Consider the following 21306-nt stretch of genomic DNA (forward strand, 5'->3'; position numbering starts at 1 on the left):
TGCTCTGAACAGTTATCTCCCTTTGATTTTGTTTCACATAACAGTAACATTTAATTCATTCTAAGGCATATCCTTATTTGTACTATCTTTCCCAAAATCTTCACTAAATAGATTTGCAACTGTGTCTATGCACACAGGTGTTCCATACTCTTAAGTTGATTTAATGCTAAATGCAGGCAGGCATTGTTTCCAATTGGACTGGGTCTTCTCATTAACAAAAATCATACTTTATGGCAAAGGCAAATATAGTGTCAATTGTACACTGAGTATTTCAATTATTCAAATGTTGTATTATGCCATGTATTATGCCATAAAACACTACAACAAAATCCGTATTGTAGTTTCTCCTATTGTTGCAACAATAGTTGTTCTTTAGGATTGTTTTTAAAAAGCTTTAAAGTTATTGTATCTAAAACAATTTACAACAAAAATGTATGGGATTAATTAATTAAATGTGCAGTTATCCTGGTTATTAAAAATGGAACCACATGAAACGTAAAGATTCAGTCTTGAAAGTGCCGGCATCTGTAGGCTAAAACACAGAAAAATTACTAAAAGCTAGGACTCTCACAGTTAATGTCAATCTATATGATTAATGAGGCAGAGACTGATGCAATAGAATATTTTAGCGCAGTTAAAACTTTGATAAATCGGTGATTAAACTGCAGGAAGAGTCGCTAGTTCAACATGCCCCCAAGATGATTAGATGTAGGGAGGGTTTAATAGCACAAGGTTTTCTTCAAATGGGAAATTTGACCTGTATTTAGTTTAAATGTTTCTTGTAGTGGGGACAACGCCAACTTATATACTCAAATACCACAAATACCTTGAGCTCATTGCATCAGTGAAGCAGCTCTCAGCAGAAAAAATAATACAAGGTTAAGGACAGAATTACATTTTATTATAACAAGACAAAAATACATAACGAAATATATATACGTCACTCCTTAAGCGCCAACAAAGCTTTGCAGCGCTGAGGAAAGACCATCGGAGAGACCCGTAATACTGTTCTGAAACATGAGAAAGAGAAGCCAATGCGATCTAAATCCTCCCAGGTATGGGAATATTTCACACTCAAATGGGGGGTGCTGGCGGATTTCTTTGCAGCGCCAGTCGTTCTAATCGCCGCGCTCGACTTATAGGTGTAACCTTTATTATTGTTCATCTGAAACAGCGCGCCCAGTGACGGGTGGTGCAGCAATATTGTTGTTCGGGTGGAAATCGGGAGAAAAGTCGGTCCGGGAGATTTTCGGGAGGGGCTTTGAAACATCGGGAGGGTTGACATGTCTGGTCAAAAAATATTAAAAAAAATCAACAAAAAAAAATCAAATATCAATAACATGTATTTATGTAAAAAATAATAATGATAATAATGATAATTATGTATCTGTGTCCTGTTATTTATCTTTAGTATGCATTTCAGAAAGAAAAAATGGTTAGGATTCAGGTGTGATTAATCATGATTAATCCACTGAAAATTCTGATTAATTTGATTAAAATTTTTAATCATTTGACAGCCCTAGTATATATATATATATATATATATATATATATATATATATACACACACATATGTATGTATACTTCTTAAAACAAAGAAATAGCAGTTAAATCAATACAATTTTATATAGGAATAAAACCACTGCTTTCAGAAGAACCATCAGAAATAAAATTATATATAAAACAATTATTAAACGGTAAAATAGCAGATATATCAATAAATTGTTCTTTTGGAATAGGACCACTGCTTCAAAAGAACCATCAGCTGTAAAAGTATTCAAATCTGAAAGAATCACATATCCAATTTGGCTTGTTTCATTTTTGGGGGGATTCTTTGGCATCTTTTTTACATGTTTGTACATTTTATCTCAACAAATCTAAATCTCTCTAATCCACCGTATGAGATCAACAGTTTTCATGGGGGTCCTTTCTTCAACGGATTTATTTTGCCTACAATTAGCATCATCACAAAGCTATTTAAGTGACATTTTTAAGAAAATGAAAGCTTTCTTGAGCTAAACATTACCTTTACCTTTACCAGATTTCAGATGGTCACACACGGGAAAGGGAGATGCTGCGATCCCTTTCTTCCCCCACGCTCCTCACCTGCGCCACGCTGCGGGCGCAGGTTCTCGCCTCCTCGGCCAGTTTCCCTTTCTGTTGCTTCTGGCAGTTGCGGAAGGTGTCCACCATCACACCGATGAACGTGTCGAGCAAGAAGAAGCTCACGATCATGAAGGAGATGAAGAAAACGAGCATCCATTCATTGTGGTTGACCACGGGCTGAGGGGGAGGAGGAGGAAAGACACCTCAGGAGTACATCCATGGAGTGCATCACTACATCACGAAAAGCGACATCAGAGCCTAAATGGAAGACACTCCTGGTCTTTATATTAAACTTTGATGTTCAGCTAGCTGAATTTGAGATATGAGGCCATTTGATGTCTAGTAGCCCATTACATTAAAATAGTGTCAAATATATATTTTCCGTACCTGCGGCAAGCTGTCAAAGTTGAAATCCTTTTGCACCCAGCGGTAGTTGGCCGACAGACAGTCTTCTCCACCAAGACAACATTGGCCAACCACACTGCAGTGTTCCTGATATAGTTACTATGCTCACTAGCCTGCCCTGTTAAGCTATGAGCTTTCTTGGTTTCCTTGGCAACAATAGGCTTTGGGGGGTGAGCTCTGGGACCGTGATCCTTTGCTGTGAGCAAGGAGGCGACCCCCTTTTAAATCTAATCTGAAAATGACAAAATATAGTCTGGTGATTGAGATATTGAAGGAAATTGGCCGATGTATGGTATTCTGAGGCTTTAATTTTTAATAGTACATCAGAAGTTCTTAGTTATATGTTGAGATAAAAGGCCTAAGACCATGATAATGTCTAAGATAAAGTTTGCAAAGCGGCATTCCTGGCGTTGCTCCACAAGGTTAACGACCACTGACCCGCAAGTGCCTCGAAATGTAAGGAGTAGCGGGGACCCGTCCAACGCTGCTCGTTAAATACAGCATTTGAAATAGCGGCGCGTGCCGCCTCCTCGAACACCAAGCCTTTTCATTTTTAGTTTCCTTTAAAACTAAAACAGACGCTGGTGATTGAGTTGACAAATTGTCTGAGGAGACAAACCCCCATTGGTAAATCAATAAAGACCACAGTTCACTAGCTCGTGAAGCGAGGGGCTGGCCGAATAGCCAATCAGATACGTCGGCCGTCAGCTGGGGGGGGGGGGTTCACCCTATCGGGAGGGCGGCTGCTCCGCGGGGGCGGGGCCGTGAAGTCGCGGTGTTGTGGTGGACCAAACACACACGAGTTTTGGCCGTGGTCGGCGTGCGCGTCTCCGGTGTCGCGGATATGTGCGCAGGGTGCACGGAGCCAAGCATGGACGAAGAAGTCAACTTCTAAATTTGTGTCCTGAAGAGGTCTGCGCGTATAGTCTCTAGGTAAGAGTTCTTCCTTTTGTTTTTGCTGTCTTGGTTTAGATTGGACAATGTCGGGAAGGGCCCGTATGCTCGCACGTTTATGGTCCGCCTGTGAAAACCGGGTTCAAGGCCCCTTCTGTACTTTACACGCAACGTTTCACTTAAAAAAAAATCTTCCAGGCCGGGGATATGGAAATGAATTAAACCTGACAGCTGTGTCTTTACTCTTGACTCTAGAAATTCCCTTGATTATTCCTGCTGCTTATCATGATCAACAAATTAACTAGGCTTTTTCTTTTTTGATTCCAGGAAACATGGAGAAGGATTTCCTATCAACTCCTACAGCTGTCAGCACCCAGGGGTCATGCCCTGTTGGGGATGGACCCTCTCTTCCCCCTCCCGTACAGACCCCTCCTTCGCTCGGCTCCAATAACCTCCCTGCTGCTCCCCCCTCTGACCCGGCCAGAGGATCCTCTCATTCCTCGCACACAACAGCTAAACCGAGGGATTGCCCCCCATCTGAAAAGGGGGACACGCCCTTGACTCCCGCTGTACCATCTAAACCCGTTTCTGGGCCCTCCTCTCCTTCTCTGAACAAAACTCCACTTTTAACTGCTCCACACCGTAAAATCCCCCAAATGTCACCCCTTTCAAAGCTCACATCGGCCTCCTTTACGTCTGCCTGTAACTCTCTGACAGACCCCCCTACACCTTGTTCCACTGCTTCCACTGAGGCCCCTGCAGCTTCATCCGCCACCCCAGTGAAACTCAGCTTTGCCTCCATGGCCAAGCGGCTGATAATACAAGAACGGCTTAGGAAAGCCGAGAGCTGTGACGACGACGATGATGAAGAGGAAGGTAATGCCTAATGCCGTTTTAATGCCTAATGCCGTCTATCCAAGTTTTGGGATGTCTCTCCATACTTAAGACTTAAATAATGTATTTTCATTTCAGTGAACCAATAAAACAAATACTCTTACAACAATAAACCAATCATCAGCCTTGTTATATCAAAATACTCGAAAGATATTTAAAATGAAATGAATAAAACAATAAATGAACAAAATATCACTGCCACATGACAAATTGTTTCACTACTTTGTTGTTTGTGTCATCAGCTGAGCAATTTCTATACCACACCGATAGAGAATGTGAGAGCTCTCCATCCCAGCAATGTAAAAATGACGCATCCGTGCCTCAAACTTTGTGCAGAAACCAAGGACAAGCTTTGTTCTACCTTAACAGCACGTTATATATGTACATATGATGTTTTAATTTGAATACAATGGTTACTTGTGAATCCATATTTAGACCACAGGTTTTGCTCACTGATTTGTGTGTGAAGAAATTGGGCAGAGAGGAAGAGCAAGGCGTATTTATTACCCTCGCCTGTGATTGGTCAGTTAAGAGTAGTGCCCAAATCGTTTCTAAAGGACTTGTCTTTTGCTACACATGCAACACATACCTTGCAGGACCCGTTTAGTCATGCTAGCCGCAAGACTGTATGGGATGCCTGGCACAGTGTAATGGCCGGTTGTGAAATGTTGATTCAATTCAATTCAATTTCAATTCAATTCATTTTATTTTGTATAGCCCAAAATCGCAAATTACAAATTTGCCTCAGAGGGCTTTACAGTCTGTACACATGCAACATCCTCTGTCCCGAAACCCTCACATCGGCACAGGAAAAACTCCCCAAAATATGAAAAAACCCTTCAATGGGGAAAAAAGGGAAGAAACCTTAGGGAGAACGTCAGAGGAGGGATCCCTCTCCCGGGATGGACAGACTGCAATGGATGTCATGTGTACAGAATCAACAATGTAAAAGATGTACAATACACTCAATTTCTCTAACTGAAATGATACAAGTAATTGCAAGTAGCAGAACAGGTGTCCGGCAGGACCACTGCAGGGACAACCTCCATCAGATAGAACCACCATCCACAGAGGCTTCTGTGGGGAGGGAGAGCAGAAAGATGTTGGTTTTTGATGACAGTAATATGAATCATATTTAAAGTAATGATGATGGCAGCAGCAGGTGTCAGCAGAGCCATGAGCCAGGAGTCAGAACCGGGGTCCGCACGAATGAAATGCAATCCCTTGGTGTTGTGTACAAAAAATTGTTTCTTTTTTTGCGTTGAGGAAGAAAATTCATTAACTAGGATGGGGTTTTTTTTTCAACGGTGACAGCAGGTGACGTTGTGTCAAATATTGAGAAAGAGCGCTTGTAGTTGGCATGAAGGTCCAACAAACTCTCGCCTAGGAGACCCGGGTTCAAACACTGAGTGTCCTATTTGAAGCTGAACTATAATGTTTTTCTGATACCAAAATTCTGTTTGTTTTTTTTAATTAAGATCTCCTTCGCTCTAAGGACACTTGAGAGACAGTAACGCTCCTGAAAGTTGATGCAATCGACAAGTTTGTGATGTGACATGGTAGCTGTCGGTATGTGTGATGCAGCTATGGGGGCTTGTCACAAGACATCTGCATGAACAGACAGTTGTATACACTCTCACTCCTTCTCCACCTCTGACCTCTGTTATTCTCATGTTACAAGTTCTATGTCAGGTGGGGTTATAAAGCTATATGTATAATAATGACACTGTTCTTTCAATTGAATAAATTGTGGGGGCAATGGTAATACAAAATCTATCTATTGAAAGATTATTTTCAGACTGATTGACATCTCCTGTTGTTTCCTCCAGATGAAGAGCCTGAAGAAGACTTGACCCTGGCGCAGATAGAGGAGAAGGCCTCCGCCGGTGACGCCAGGGCCCAGACCCGGGTGAGACTGGGTGCAGTCTTGGCGAGATCTCAGATTGCGACCAACTGAAACTAATATTGTCTCAACAGTGCAAACATGATAGCGGGAAATTCCAAATAAATACATGGTAGGAAGAAAAAGAGAGATAGAAATGTTTGAGAAAAAAACAAGTGAGGGGGAGGAAGCGAGAGAAAAGGACGGCTGAGAAAAATAATGAACAAATGGCGCCCTCCAAAATGAGAAAAGTGGACAGCGAAAGTAGAGCATTGGGACGGACACATTTGTGTTCATGATTCCCACTGGGAGCACTATTAACCACACGACTCTGTCTACATTGACTATTTATAATTGGCTCAGACTGTCGAAATGGGAAAGAAAAAAAACTGCCAATAGCACTTCGCTAAATGCTACGCACTGTTCCTTTAACCCACAGGCACACAGACTGGCACTTGACATTGTTTTTCCTTCCTGCTGGCTGACGCAGTCTGGTTGGGAGCATGTTTCTATTTTTAACCACTTGGAAGATGATCTCAGGCTTTCAAGATGATACACCAAAAATACTGCTGCATTTGCATATTGTTACGAACACTAGTAGAGTGTGTTGAAGCAGTGCGCTTACATTTTAAACGTTTGGACACACTTTCTCATTTAATTGAATGAGAAAACGTGTCCAACCCTATGACTGGTACTATACCAAAATAGAGTACAGTAATATACAGGAAGTCACTGTTCCCTGTAAATGATAATAATAATAATATAATATAATAATATCCGATCCATTGTTTTAGAAGCTTATTGTATCAAACAAAGACACTGAGAGGTGCCACTTAGCCTAATAAAGTCACATCTCCTCCCCCTACAAATAGACGCATTTACTGATAACTGCAGGAGAAGAAAGCTATAAAATGACAGTTAAGATTAGAAACCAGTCACTTGATCTGCCGCTGGGGCCTCTGCTGCCCCTCTTACTCAGCCACAACGGAGACACCGATGGCCACAGGGACTGATGGGTATTGTGGTGATCTGTCGGGGGGGGGGGGGTCTATAAACTTGCAGCTACTTTCTATTGAAGAAATAATCCCTATAAAACCAGTGCCTTCAGAATAATCCAAACTATTGGGGGACAATACTCACATAGACAAAGCTGACTTAATCTCCCCTCTTGTGTTTTAAGCTGGGTCAGCACTATTTGAGTCTCGCTAAAGAGAAGGACACGGAGCTAAACGATCGCCTGGCTGTTACCTGGCTGGTTAAAGCCGCTAAACAAGGAAGAAAGGGCGCCGCAGGCGCACTGCGGCGCTGCTGGATCCAGAAAAAAGGTCAAATCTCAATGAGTAAAATACAGTGCGGTAGTTTTGCGTGCGTAGGTAGTTCCGCTCCTCAACGATTCCCCGTCTGTGTTCTTCCCTGCCAGGAATCACCGCAGAAAATGAGGCTGATGTGCGCAAGTTGTCAACAGAGAGTAGGTTTGAGCTGTCGGTACGCAAAGCAGCCATGATGATGTACTGGAAACTCAACCCGGACAGGAAGAGGAAGGTGGCTGTGGCTGAGATGCTGGAAAATGTCAGCCAGGTCAATGCGGTGCAAGGTAGGGTACACGTGCAGCATCGCCGACACGTGAACGTGACGTGTTTTTCAGTCAGCCTTATGTACAGACTGCCCAGAATGCCGCGGCATGCTGTGTAACCCTTCCTCTTTGTCCTTCCCCAGCTGCCATGGCCAGGAAAATCAGGTCGCATGCTGCATGGCCTTCAGGGAAATGTTTGTATCCCACTGACGTTGTAGTCGTCCCTTACCAACAGGTGGCCCCGCAAGCCGGATTCCAGGTCCAACCTCAGGCCAGACCCAGAAAGTACTGGAGAGCATGGTCAGCAATGAGTGTGAGTAGGTCTACAGGGAGACATGCACACGCAGATATGTGTCTTCCTCTATAACTGCTTTCATTGTCTCCTCCCAGCCACTCAGTTGGTGGACCTGGACGACTTTGTTGAGATGACTAAAAAGTACGCACAAGGTATTGCTCCCCAAGCTGGCAGCCCGGTCACAGCCAACACCGAAAGTCCCAAACCGAGCGACAGCGGCACGGAGGTAAAAGACCGCCAATCAGCAACGATAAAAATAACCCGTCACCATAAGGCAGCGGATGCCGTTTCTTTCTCAGTGGCCACCAGTGTTACCACTGTGTGTGTGTGTGTTTTAAAGCACGAGGCTGAGCTGGTGCCGTCGGTATACAAGAATCCCTTCCAACGCTCTTGGAGTTTTGGCCGCGGTGGGATGATGCTGGACACGAGGCAGAACGGGGCCATGAAGAAAGCTATGGACATGAAGTCACGCTTAACGGTCATCAAATGCCTACCACAGCTCATTCTGTGGTCCCGATTATCCTTAATTAGTAGCTGTTGAATTTTTTGTTAAATTCCTCTCCCACGTCACAATGGTCCCTCTTGGCTTCAGGTGCTGCAGTACCCGCTGCATGGCATCGTGGAGATGAAGGAGCACCTGGTGGACTGGGCGTCGCGGGCCGGCGTCCAGTGGCTGAGCACCGTCATCCCCACGCAGCACGTCAACGCGCTCATCTTCTTCTTCATCATCAGCAACCTCACGGTTGACCTTTTTGCATTCGTCATCCCCCTGCTCGTCTTCTACCTGTCCTTCGTCTCGATGATCATCTGCACGCTGCGTGTCCTCCAGAGCAGCAAGGTGCTATTTGGCCCAGTTTCTGCTTTTCATCAATGAACATGCTGGAAACTTTCCATTTGTCCATTCCCTCCTTTCACAAGCAGACTCATCTGGTCAAGTCACAGATTATAACGTTGTGTTTGTAGGATTTGTGATTTTGGCCTATACATAACATATCAGATGGAATTGAACAGAATAATCATTGTCTGACCGGAGTGCATCGGAGAGGCCAGTAAATTCTGATCTTAACAGAACTTATTTCTCAATATTGGCATTGCTATTGGCAAAGGGTACTGGCTGTTCAAGCTATTAGTATTTTCTAACTCCCAGCCATTTATTTCCTCATTTGCCCCTTATGTCCTTCCTCACAGACTTGGGAGAACTTCCGAGCCTTGACGTCTCTGCTGACCCGTTTTGAACCTGGCCTGGACGTGGAGCAGGCCGAGACCAACTTTGGGTGGAACAACCTGGAGCCGTACCTCTACTTCATCCTGTCCGTTTTCTTCGTCATCTTCTCCTTCCCTGTGGCGGATAAGCGCTGGATCCCCTGCTCTGAGCTCTCCACCGTGGCCATCTTCTTCACTGCTGTCAGCTACAAAAGCCTCAGCCCCACGGCCGCGACCTATGCATCCCGAGCTATGGTCATAGAGGTCAGTGGGACGCGCAACATGTTATCAAATCATCAGAATCACAGTTTTTCACGTTATTAAATATTGATCTTAAGCAGCATGAAGCAAATTTTTGAAATGTCACATCCACATCATTTGTTTTTGAATGGCTAAATATGCAGTAATCTGACAGTAAAATTACACAGTTCAAGTTATAATTTTTTTTAATCCAGGTTGCATCATCTCTGTGTTACCTGACCCAGTTCCTGCCGGAGCACATGACGGTGCTCCGCTGCCTGGGCCGCACCTTCTCCACTCTGCCACTGGGGGAGTCGGTGGTGCTCAAGCTCAGCCTCCCCTGCCTGCTCTACGTGTATCTCTTCTACCTGTTCTTCAGGTGAGCAATCGTTTGGTTTGTCGAACACACGTTCAGACTTAAAGTCCACCCCAGCTTGTTTTTGATCAATATTCTCTCCCGCCTGTTTCCCGCCTCAGCATGGCCAGGGTGCGCGGCTTCAGGGGAACTTACTGCTTCCTGGTTCCATACCTTGTTTGCTTCATGTGGTGCGAGTTCTCCGTGGTGCTCCTCAAGTGCTCCTCCGCTGTGGGTCTGATGCGCACTTGCGTGGCCTATTTCCTCCTTCTGTTTGCCCTGCCCATTCTGGCTTTTGGACTTGCCGCCATGCTCTTCATCCAGCTCTTCAAGTGGTTCCTTGAGCTGGAGCTGACAAAGGTGATCGTGACCCTGGTAGTCTGCGCCATCCCCGTCACCCTGCGTCTGTGGACGCGCTTCAGCATGTCCATTCTGGATGTGTTCCGCTCAATGACGCACCGCGGCCCCGTCAAGCTCATCTTACTTTGCATCTCCATGGTGATCCTGTTCTTCTCTGTCTACGTGTACCACGCAGAGGGCCAGAAGGTGTACAATTCCACCCTGACGTGGAGACAGTACAGCCAGGTGTGCGGGCCCCCTGCCTGGGAGACCAAAGGCATGGCCCAGACCCAGCTGTTCTGCGGCCACCTGCACGGACACAGAGTCACCTGGGCGGGCCGCTTCAAGCACGTGCGCGTGGCCGAGACGGACAACGGGGCACAGTCGGTCATCAACATGCTGCCGGTGTTCATGGGAGACTGGCTGCGCTGCCTGTACGGAGAGACGTATCCCAAATGCGAGCCAAAGAACGCAACTGTCGCAAACCTAACGGCGGCCAAATCTGCGGCCGCTCCGGCGGCGGCGGCGGCGACCGGCGTGCGGCAGACACTACTCCGGACGCAAGAGGAGGAGGAGGAGATGTGTCAGATCAAGGCCCTGGCCAAACACTCGTGCCACATCAAGCGCTTTGACAGCCACCGCTTCGAGGTGACCGTGGGCATGTTACGGGACGGTGGTTACGAGGATGCAAGCAGGGACGTAATCCTAATGGCCAGCCACGAGTTCAGGCAAGTGCTGCTGAACCTGAATCCCGGCGATATGGTGGAGTTCAGCACCAAGCTGGAGGGCCGACTGGGAGCCAGAGCTCAGGCCTTCGAGCTGAAGGCGATCCACTGTCTGGACTGTGCTTCGTCACTGACGGGAGGCAGGCAGGTGAAGATTGAGAGGGACTGGAGACGCACCACGATGAAGGCTCTGAAGTTCGCGTTTGATTTTTTCTTTTCTCCCTTCCTGTCTGCCAAAATCCCTGCGTGAAGCTGAAGCTTTGACGACTCACTTGGATCAGGAAGCCGTGGCTGCGTTTTTCTTGTGATGTGTTCATTTAGCTAATGTGAGTTATGGTAATGTTTACAATTTGTGCCGACATGGATCTACTGTCATACCTGCAAACCTGTCGCTTTTTGGCAACATTTTCCGTATTGATCTTAATCAGATCAGTTTAGACTTCTGGTCACAACCATCGAAAGTCTGTAGTCTTAAGGTTTCATCAGACGACGTGGATGTACACAACCCTCCGGTTCTTTTTTGTGTTTATCCCCCCCTTTGTTACCTTTTTCACCCCCTATGAGTTTAAGTTTGCAGGTATGCACTCATGTCTATTTGTTGACAGCTCAGCTAGGTTTGATGGAATTATTTTTCTTCTTGTACTGCATGCGTTTACAAAGATTGGTAATATTCCGAAAGCAGTTAAAAAATTGTCAAATACCTGCTTTCCCTTAAGACTTACTGTCACAATCAGCTAAGAGAGTACATGCTTTCAGAAAGTTGGTGATGATTTAATATCCAGTTTTTTATGAAACAAGATGGCAGGTATTTATGCAGGGAAACTTTTGTTGACCACTTCTGAAGCCTTAGGGACTTTATATATTGTTAAGTCATGTGTGACATATATAAGTATGTTTGCATGTTTTTTGTTTACATTATTGGATTTTTTTAATATGCGTCTGCCTATTTAGGTTGTGTAAGAATATAAAAGCTGCAGTAAAAGGAGTTTTATTTAAAGGGCCTCTGGTGCTTGGAAACACTACCCCTTTTGTCCACAGGGGCTGCCAAAATCCACAATGACAGTTCTTTGTCATAGCTTCAAATAACTTGGAGATGTCATCTTTAATAATGATTTAAGATACATAATCAGCTGAATTCCTCAAGTAAAAGGAAATAAATGCAAATTAATTCCTAAAGTAAGTATCTGGTGGTATCCCCGACTGTAGACCTACCACTATAAAAAAATGAGCAGCATCCATTCCATAGAAATAGAAGCACAGGGTCATGAATATTTGGTTTTGTTTCACAGAACAGAGTGCCTTCACTTTGCCCTGATATTATGGTTATTTAGTCCAGTTTAAAAAGACGAATGAAATGAAGATTTTACACTTTGCTTTCAGTCACGGTATATTCAAAACTGAATATTTTATAGGCGGTTAAGAGAATGCACCTTCTTTAAAACGCAATTATTCAAATTAAATTATCTGTTGAGATGAGGTTTTCACGGGGCAGTAACAGCTTGTCAAACAGATGAGATAATCCCTTAAGAAGACACAGCAATGCAAGTGAACAGCATTGAACTGCAACTCTTTGCTTACCGGTAAATGACAATCATGATGCTGTAGGCTGTGCACTTGAGTGCCTTCTGGGGTGGAGTTTAGGGCGCGTGCAATGATTATTAAAGTGCTTGTTTTTCAAACTACACGCCATCTTGGACACTTCTATTGTGATTCATAGTCTGAAAGTCTTTTCCTGAAAAAACTAATTATGTCCCATTAAATATAGACACACAGGCATCAAAAGACACATTTCTTTTATCAGATTATTTTATTAATACACATTCTTTTCATTCACCTCGTTTGAGTTTTCTATATGGTTAGATTTGTCTCTTTTTTTTTAAAGTATGATAGATACACACGCTAGTAGCATTGAATAATGGCGACATGCTGCTGTGCTGCTGAACATGAATCCCCTCGCTGGTGGCATGTGGCGGCGCGGCGGTTATGATGCGATTACAAACTGACAGCCGCTAAAGTAGAGCTCGCCGTTGGAGCTCTAAGCCCTGGCAACAACCCTGACACTATGGAAACCACTTTTGTCGAGTTGTACACTTTGTTACACCAACTTTGTCTGCATTCGACGACACTGGTGAACGGTGAAGACCAACATACAGTATAGACACCGGCTGAAACGTAAATGTCTGTAAACCGTGATGAACAGTGAGGAGAGAGAGTGGAACATACATTTTAACAACTGTCTTCTGTTCTTGGGGATTTAAATGGAACAGTTCATCCCGTCTTACCTCTAGTGCTATTCATCCAAATTATTTTAGTGGGTTATTCAATTTTGGAGGTAAAGATTTTGTTTTTTTATGTAACCGGCTATATGGAATTCGTTCCTCAGTTTCATGAAACCTATTTTTAGAAATCACGAGCGGGTTACTAAAAATAATATACTGTTTGTGACCAGTTTTCATTTTTTTGGTCATATTTCATCTACAATGATCATCAAACATGATTTCCAGAACCAGAAAATGCTGTTGAGTTTTTCAAGTATTCTTATTTTGGGTCACCTTGTTGCAATGTGGTCACATTACAATGGAGAGAAGATTTTAATGTTTGAGTGCTTTGGGGATATCCTTGTAGATCACAACAAATACCCCCAAACCAAGATTAAAAAAGCCCTACTGGAAAGAAAGAAGTCATTTCCTTTAGGGGGGGGGGGGGGGGGCTGATCTGTTCCTTTTGAGGTTTACTCAGTGAAACCCATGTCGACCCATCGGACAGCCTAGATGGGTTTTTTTCAGCGCAGCGTTGACGGCTGCATGGATTCTGTTACTCCAGTTTCACATCCATAACCCTTGGATTAGGGCCAAGGTCACTTGAAAACAAAGCACTTCACTGTAAACAATCGAATCTCGCCCAAGTAAAAGAATTCAGGCCAACACAAACATGAACCTTGCTGGAGTAGCGTGTGGCACTGTGAGGTATATAGTGTAATGACATTACAAACCTGTGATATGATAAACTCACTTGAATAGTGTTTGACTGCTAAAAACATTTCAGCAATATACATGACGAGCTTTTGCACGGATGATAACCTCTGACCTTCAAATAGACACAAACTCACTTATCAACACTTGGCTGGATTAGGGGCCTCGGTTATGTGCTTGGTTGTGACATACTTTAACATGTGCTTATGCATTGCAGGATGAACACTGCTTGTTTCAATTAGCGTAACGCTTTACATAAATCAAACATTGCGCTGTATTAGACTTAATCACCAATTAGCCTCAATTTAAAATGAGAGACCTTAACACACTGTCGCTCTCAATAATTTACCCCATAAGTATGTGGTAAAGGATATTACTTCAGTTAAAACCCAACGCGGGCCCAATATATCAACAAAGTGTGTGCTAAACTCCCACCTCATTCACCACAGCTAGCAACAACTAACCCGGTCTTGTTACGAGAAAATCCCCTACGTTCAGTTGAAATATAACGCCATCTTTCTGATAGGCACTGCACCCCTCTCTCAACCCTTCAGCTCTCTGCAACCAAAATTCATTTCTGCCTTTCAAAACAATTAAAAGAGAATGCACAATATTTACAGCTAGCAGTAAAAAGAGTGTATACCTGTAGAAGAAGAGCTCGTGTTTTAAAGCAAGAATACTGCCGCACCATCTTTTCATTGGTGCTATTATTGCAAAGTAAATAGGGCACAGATTACGGGGCAATAAAACGATAAATCTCCAGGAGCACTGCTCTGAGGGAGAAGTTCAACCGCTGTTGTGGATTCAGTTGTGAAGAGCTTTAGAGCTCCTATTCAACAGTAGTGAGAAAAAGAAAAAAAAGTCATTCTTAGATTTAGATGCAGAGTCCTTGGTACCTTTTACGCTTAGTCCTCTGCTACCAAACACCACATCTTTTATGCCAAAAAAAAAAGGTACCAGAGCACATCAGTGACGAGTGCAACATTGTGTGCTCAAAAGCACTGAGTCATTGCCATAGGAGAGGTGTCCCCGCACCTCTTCTGTGGTGGATCACGTACCCTGATGGGTACAGGGGGCATCAGTCCATCTCAGTGTCACGCAAAACAAACGATTCCCCCCCCCTTTCGCAGGGGGTTGAGTATATTAACAGTCTTGTGATTTTACCACTGGTCCAATCTTTTATCGGCACAAACGGCTGTCCGCATGTTGTGGAACTTGACTGAACCTTTCTCACGGCGTCCGTCCACCCCACGCACCGTCCGTGCCCCCCCCCTCCCCCCCTCCCGTTCTTTGTCACTGCAACTGCGTCTCCGGGTTGACGCGATCCTGGAAGATGTACAGGTTGTTGGTGGCCGCTATGGCGATGATGTTCTCGGACGGGTGCCAAGCCATGTGAAGGATTTTCTTGGTGAAGTCAAGGCTGTCGACGCCCACGTCCCCCCTGCGCCGCTTCCCGCCGTTGTACACGCGCCGGGTCCGCAGCACGGCCCGGGGCTTGCTGCTCTCTCGCCAAGCCTCCAGGGTCACGCCGCGGCCCGTCTCCCTGTCGAACATCCGGAAGAAGCTGTTGTAGGCCCCGGTCATGATCACGCTGAGGAGAGGAGAGAGACGGGGAGGGGGGGAGGGTGGAGAGGTGAGTTGAGAGAGGAGAAATGCTCGGCTTACAGAGGGGCGAGGAGGTGGACGGGAAGGAGACAAAAGTGAAGGCGAAGCGATGGATCAGACGGCGGGAGAGCTCGTCCGGGGGGGGATCGATTTAGATGTCGGGGTAATGGCCGAGGCAGAGCACTCAGGGGATCACTTCCCCCCCCGCTGCTTTCAAATGAAGTCTAATCTACTGGGCTTTGTCCGTCCCGCTTTCCTTACCTGTCTGAGCTGTTCCAAACACACTCAAACTTGTCAAAGATGCAGTCGTTTTCATAGAGGGAACACAGCTTACTCCTCAGGTATTCATGGACCTGGGGATCAAGCACACAGTCAACCTTAGCGTGAGGGTCACATCAGAGCCTGGAAGTGACCAGTGGACGTAGTACCTGGGATTTCACTAGTTGGTTTGACTACGGATTTGAGGCCTCGATCGTGGCATTTTGGGTGGTGCCATGTTGGCCGCAGCCTTGTATTTTTTGCAACCAGAGGTAAATGGTAAGTAGAATACAGACTTGTGCTTGTATATCGGTTTTACTAGTCTCTTGACCAATCAAGTACTCACACTAAAACGTGAGGGAATTAGAACTAAAAGCTGAATAGTCAGTTATTTTTAGGTGACGAAAAGGCTACAATTTACTTTCATATAGTGAAAAAGAAGGGTTAAAGTTAGAGTAAACAAACTACTCCCAGACCAGAAAAGGCCATTTTACTCCAAACAGACCTTTATTTACCAAATGAGCATCATGCTGTAGTGAATAGGAATCGAAGCAAGCCATTGAGCCCATAGACTCGTGTTTACAATGTTTACTGAGGTAATAAATCAATAGATAAGGTCATTTTCTCATGGACTTTACAATCCAACTTAGCCCTTATGGCTATTAGAAAGAATGCAAGTAGGCAGGGTCGATTGAGAATAAAGCATGGCTGTCCCGTGGATCCACCACGTCCAAAGCAAAACGCACACGAGAATATGCGCGCTTTCAAAATCTGGCTGGATGTCCTAATTATCAACAACGCATCAAAGACTACGGGGCTACATCAGCTTAGCACGGTGCCGCCTCACCTGGTACGTCTCCACTGGACCCTTGTCCATGTTCAAGTCCCACACCTTGGCGGTGAGGTAGTCTCTGGTCAGCAGGTATCGCCCGCTGTGGCTGAACTTGACATCAGACACGGAGGAAATGATCTCTGAGAAGAAGGAGCGGCTCCCTGGGTCCTCGGGTTCCTCAAACACTGAACAGCGACAGAGCGATCGATTATCCTCAAATGTGAGGTTTTATACGGCAAGAGCAAAATGCCTTGTGTTCAAATTCCAGGTTTGCGAAATGGAGCGAATGTCGTTGCTCACGTTTGGTGTGCCGGTCACAGAGTGCAGAGGCTCTCATGTCACAGAGGCGCAGGGTGCCCTTGCTGCTGCTGTACACAAACAGGTGGCAGTGGTGAGGGTGGAACTCGGCCGCTGTGATCACCTCCGTCAGATCCTCCATGTTGGCTGGTTTGATGTCCACAATGTCTGAGAAAAAGGTCCGTTAGGGATTCAACCCCAGTGTGGGAGGTGCGTAAATCCCACTGTCTGCATGGAGAGGGTGTGTAGACAGTATGATACAGCGGGTGAAATAAGTATTGAACACGTCACCATTTCTCTCAGTAAATATATTTCCAAAGGAGCTATTGACATTTGCACCAGTTGTTGGTAACAACCCAAGCATTACACACAGACACCTTAGCAATGAGACCTTTGTGTAGGCCATCGGTTGGGACTGAACCAGCTGATATTAAGGGTCTGGATTGCTTTTTAATTAGCTTCAGCTGTTGTCTTGGTTTTCCAGACCTTTTTGCTTCCTTTCTTCCTGTGTTCAATACTTTTTCCCTGTGTCATTTCACATCATTACACATTACATTATTTCTGAACTTCTTTGTTTTGGTTTCTTCTTTCTGTATGTATGTATTACTTGGGTTGTTACCAACATCTGGTAAAAATGTCATGCCAATAGCTCCTTTGGGAAAATGGTGACGTGTTCAATACTTGGTTCACCCGCTGTATGCGTTGTAATAGCTTTGCAGGGAAGAGAGAGAAAGAGAGTGAGGCAAACCAACACATCCACCCAACATCCTTTTTCGTTGCTTTACCGTTTAGACAAACGTTTCATTTTTTTATTACCGACTTATCGGCGCTCTCCCCTCAGCAGCAAAATAACGCTATCCCAACCAACCCCCAATATGAATCCTCACTCTGCTCCCCACTCCGTGCTATTCTTGGCGGTCCTGTGTGGCTCGGAAGAAAGTGAATTATTTAAACTCTTCTTCCGTAGATGCCTCTGTGATTTTCTAGGTCAGCTTCAGTTTCAATGGGAGATAACCCTCCCTCCCTTGTCCGACACGCTACAGCCTGAGCTGAATATACAATGCTTTAATGAAAAACTGAATCCAAATATAAAGCACTCTTTCCATGGATTATAGATCAGGCGTGAATTCAAACGAGAATGTAAACAGTAGTTTAACATCAGCGAGCTTTGTGGCGCTTGTTTCACTTGTGTTGGCTCAGATTCTAATTATCAAAACGCTAACAACGCTATTGTAACATGCATTTAGCAATTATAGATCTCTTGCACTTGTCCAGTATACTTTTAGTTCAAGTTTTTATTTTTTTCATTTTGCTCCAATCAAAATGTGACTATACGTTCTTGATAAGAATATTCAGCGTTCATTTCAGGTTTGAAAAATAAAACAAAAATAATAATAGTGTTTGGTAGCAGAGGCCCTAAATATTTCAGATTATTTATCATCCCTACGAAAGGGCTCCATCTGTTCCACTTTGTTACTTTGTGCCCATTATAGAAAGGGTTCAACTATAAAAACGTTGTGTTAAAATGTCCCATTTCTGCTGCATCATTGATAGTGATCACACTAACGATTGTGCTTTCTCTTTCTGGGAAGTTCCGCCATTAAAACATTCCGTTACAGTTTTTCATTTATTTTTTTAATCTGCCCTGTAGCGAGCTTCAGAGTGAGAAAAGGTGGAGAGGATTGCCTAAGAGCACGCTGGAACGAAAAGAAAAAGAATAAATGCACATGCCATGAACCAAAGGATACTGAAGCTGCGGTCGGTGATGCCCAGGTGCCACATGTTGATGCGGAGATCGTCGGCAGACAGGTAGGTCTCCCCGTCGCTGTTGACTGAGATGGAGTTGACGTGGTAGGTGTGCCCGTTGGAGAACACTCGCCGGGGACGAACCTCCACCATCAAATCTGTGGGTTTCAGGACGGGCACCTTTGATACAGAGACGGAGAGTTGAGTCGGAATCAGAGGACGAGAGAGTCCCACGTGAAGCTGAGCATAGGAAGGCTTGCATGTGTGTGTGTGTGCGTGCCCACCTGCAGAGAGGTGATGGTAGAGGTGTCCTTGAGACGCCCCCCCTCATCTTTCAGGTTGTATCCCTCGGGTCTCTTGTCTCTCTCACTCACCTTCCACAATTTAATGGTCTTATCTGTCAGGGGCAGCGAGATTTGGACGTCACGGAGGGAAAGCTGACAGTAAACCCCTCAGTGAGACCTGATAATAATGAATGCTTCATGTGGCCAGTTTCTTATGAAATCCAGATTTAGAAGTTATAAAGTCAGGAAAGCAATGTTACACATTAACAAAATGATCCCTGTCTCTTCCAAATAGAGACAGGTACAGCCAATATATGAATATAAACCAGTATTAAATTGGAACATGGCCAGTCAGATTGGTGTATTCCTAATGCAGATGAGCATTTTAATTCTCAAAAAAGGTTTACTATATGCAGATGATGTTCTGTTGTTTTTAACAACTGGCAGGTTGGTGCAACTAATGTCGACACAAGTGTGCCTCCAATGAATTGCTTGAAGTTATATATTCTCACTTTGGTCATTTGAAGACGAAGTCAGTCATGTCAATGGTAATATTAATACCAGTTTATGCATAATCCAGGTTGATGTCTGCACACAGGTCTACTAGCTTCGTCCTGAGAAGAGATGGGGTCACTGGTTTCTCACCGTTGGTGGAGAGGAGGAAATGTGCCGCGTTCTGCTGTGGCAGCCATCGGATCTTGTTGATCTTCTCTTCAATCTCCAGACTCTTCAGGTAGTCAAAGTCCGGCTCGTGGCTCTGGAATGTGCTGTAGACATTGTACTCCCCAGAGTCCCCCGTCTCCCCCACCTCCTCCAATTCCCCTTTGGACTGTCAGGGGCAAACAAGGAGAAAACCACAGCTTTGAATGAACATTCATGTGGAAAGGTATAGCAGGACAGAACTATTCATTCATGTTTGTTCGTGGATATTCCGGGAATAAATATCAAGTTTTACAACCCACCTCAGTCTCTCTCTGGAAGATGACCACTCGGCCACCTTTATCCCCCGTGGCCAGCAGGTCCCCTGTGTGGTTGAACTCCACCGTAGAGATGACATCAGCTGGGGGATGGAGGGGAAAATGTGGCGTGACAATGGTAAGAATAAAGGAAGGAATAAGGGTGAGGCCGAGATGGGTCAATAAAAAGTATCCTAATAAAGAGCTGAATAGGAATATGCTATACGGCGCCACGGCGCTACCTTCGGTGACGTAGTCTCGCAGGAAGGTGTGGTTGATTTTGGGGCTCTCAGTGTCCTCGCCCATCTGAAGCCGAGGGAGGGTGACCCGCCGGCACGCCCGTCCTGAGGGGAAGGGTCCGATCCGTGCTCTCTCTCCCCACCCAGGCTGCGCCCATGCTGCTAGGGCCTAGCGGAGAGGCCTGGAGCAAGCCATCCGGGGGAAGGAAACAAGACCGCCGGTCGGGAGAAGAGGCGTGGGGCTGGGGAAGGCTACGGTGAGGCGGGAAAAAAAGAGGGGTTTGTTGTTTTAAGTAGGAGGGAAAAGGGGGTGAGGGGAGGGGGGGGAAAGGAGAGAATGCGGGGAGAGGACAGAAAGGCGGAGAGCGGTGGAGGTGGGCGATGTGGGAGGCTGAGGAGGATGTTAGGAAAGAAAAGGAGGGCTGTGGTTAGGCGGGTGCTGACAGGACACGCGCCCACAGCACGCCCAACCGCGTGACCTTTGCAGGGCGTCCAACACGCTCGTTGGCAAAGTCACACGTGTGCAGACATGCCCGAATCCCGCCGCTGTAGAGTAAAGACCACAAACAGCTTCAACAGAGAGAGAGGGAGAGAGAGAGAGAGAGAGAGAGAGAGACCATATAAACCCTTCTGAAACAACCACATACAGAAGATGATACTATCTACATTTGTGTAGCTCCGGCACTGGTAGTAAATGCTCCCTGGGTGTGGTGATCCTGCCTATTTTCCAGATGCCTGCTCTCTGACACGCACACACACACACACACACACCTCCCATAGATAGTCCTTGAAGGAGATCACGGGAGAACGCAATGTCTTCCCTGTGCTGCAGGAGGGAGACAGGCCTCAGCACACCTACCAGTCCGCCTGATGCTGCTATTCCCCCCCTTCCCGCTGTCGAGTGTGTGTCCTCTGCTGAAGACAGCCCTCACAGGCCCCTCGCTACGGCTTCCGCGTTACGGTCCAGGAAGAGGAGATGGGAGAGGAGAAGGGAGAGAGCAAGGGTGGCGCGGAGAGGAGGAGAAGCGTGAGTGAGAGAGAGAGAGAGAGAGAGAGAAAGAGAGAGGGGGAGAGAACGAGAAGGAGGATGGAGGTCCGGCCGCCTGCTGATGCTGTGGAACTGATTCCGTGCAGCATCCACCGTGTCATGGCAGCCTCCTACTGAAGCGGCCAATCACGACGCGGCTGTCACCCCGGGGATCCACC

The 21306-nt window shown here is 45.6% G+C and overlaps 2 protein-coding genes across 4 annotated transcripts; one reads left to right on the forward strand and one right to left on the reverse strand.

Moving 5' to 3' along the window:
• Positions 1-3298: 3298 nt before the first annotated feature.
• Positions 3299-12784, forward strand: wfs1a (Wolfram syndrome 1a (wolframin)). 3 transcript variants are annotated; one of them, XM_037473266.2, is made up of 12 exons: positions 3299-3444; positions 3733-4281; positions 6129-6208; positions 7362-7506; positions 7602-7775; positions 7990-8067; positions 8145-8275; positions 8390-8527; positions 8642-8887; positions 9238-9516; positions 9708-9871; positions 9970-12784. In XM_037473266.2, the coding sequence occupies exons 2-12, from the start codon at positions 3738-3740 to the stop codon at positions 11159-11161; spliced, it is 3171 nt and encodes a 1056-aa protein (XP_037329163.2). In that variant the 5' UTR covers positions 3299-3444; positions 3733-3737; the 3' UTR covers positions 11162-12784. The 3 variants fall into 3 exon arrangements, with proteins under 3 accessions (XP_037329163.2, XP_062420209.1, XP_062420210.1); XM_062564225.1 differs by having other exon boundaries at positions 9738-9871; XM_062564226.1 differs by lacking the exon at positions 3299-3444 and adding an exon at positions 5778-5868 and having other exon boundaries at positions 4157-4281.
• Positions 12785-14710: 1926 nt separating this feature from the next.
• Positions 14711-21088, reverse strand: ppp2r2ca (protein phosphatase 2, regulatory subunit B, gamma a). The gene is made up of 10 exons (XM_037473271.2): positions 20960-21088; positions 20104-20352; positions 19868-19965; positions 19551-19734; positions 18906-19018; positions 18624-18801; positions 16879-17043; positions 16594-16763; positions 15750-15841; positions 14711-15474 (listed from the first exon to the last, which is right to left on the reverse strand). Exons 2-10 carry the CDS (start codon positions 20165-20167, stop codon positions 15177-15179), a joined length of 1362 nt encoding a protein of 453 aa, XP_037329168.1. The 5' UTR covers positions 20168-20352; positions 20960-21088; the 3' UTR covers positions 14711-15176.
• Between the last annotated feature and the right edge of the window lie 218 nt (positions 21089-21306).

The sequence above is a fragment of the Pungitius pungitius genome, chromosome 9 (genome assembly GCF_949316345.1).
Source record: "Pungitius pungitius chromosome 9, fPunPun2.1, whole genome shotgun sequence".
Classification (NCBI taxonomy): Eukaryota; Metazoa; Chordata; class Actinopteri; order Perciformes; family Gasterosteidae; genus Pungitius; species Pungitius pungitius.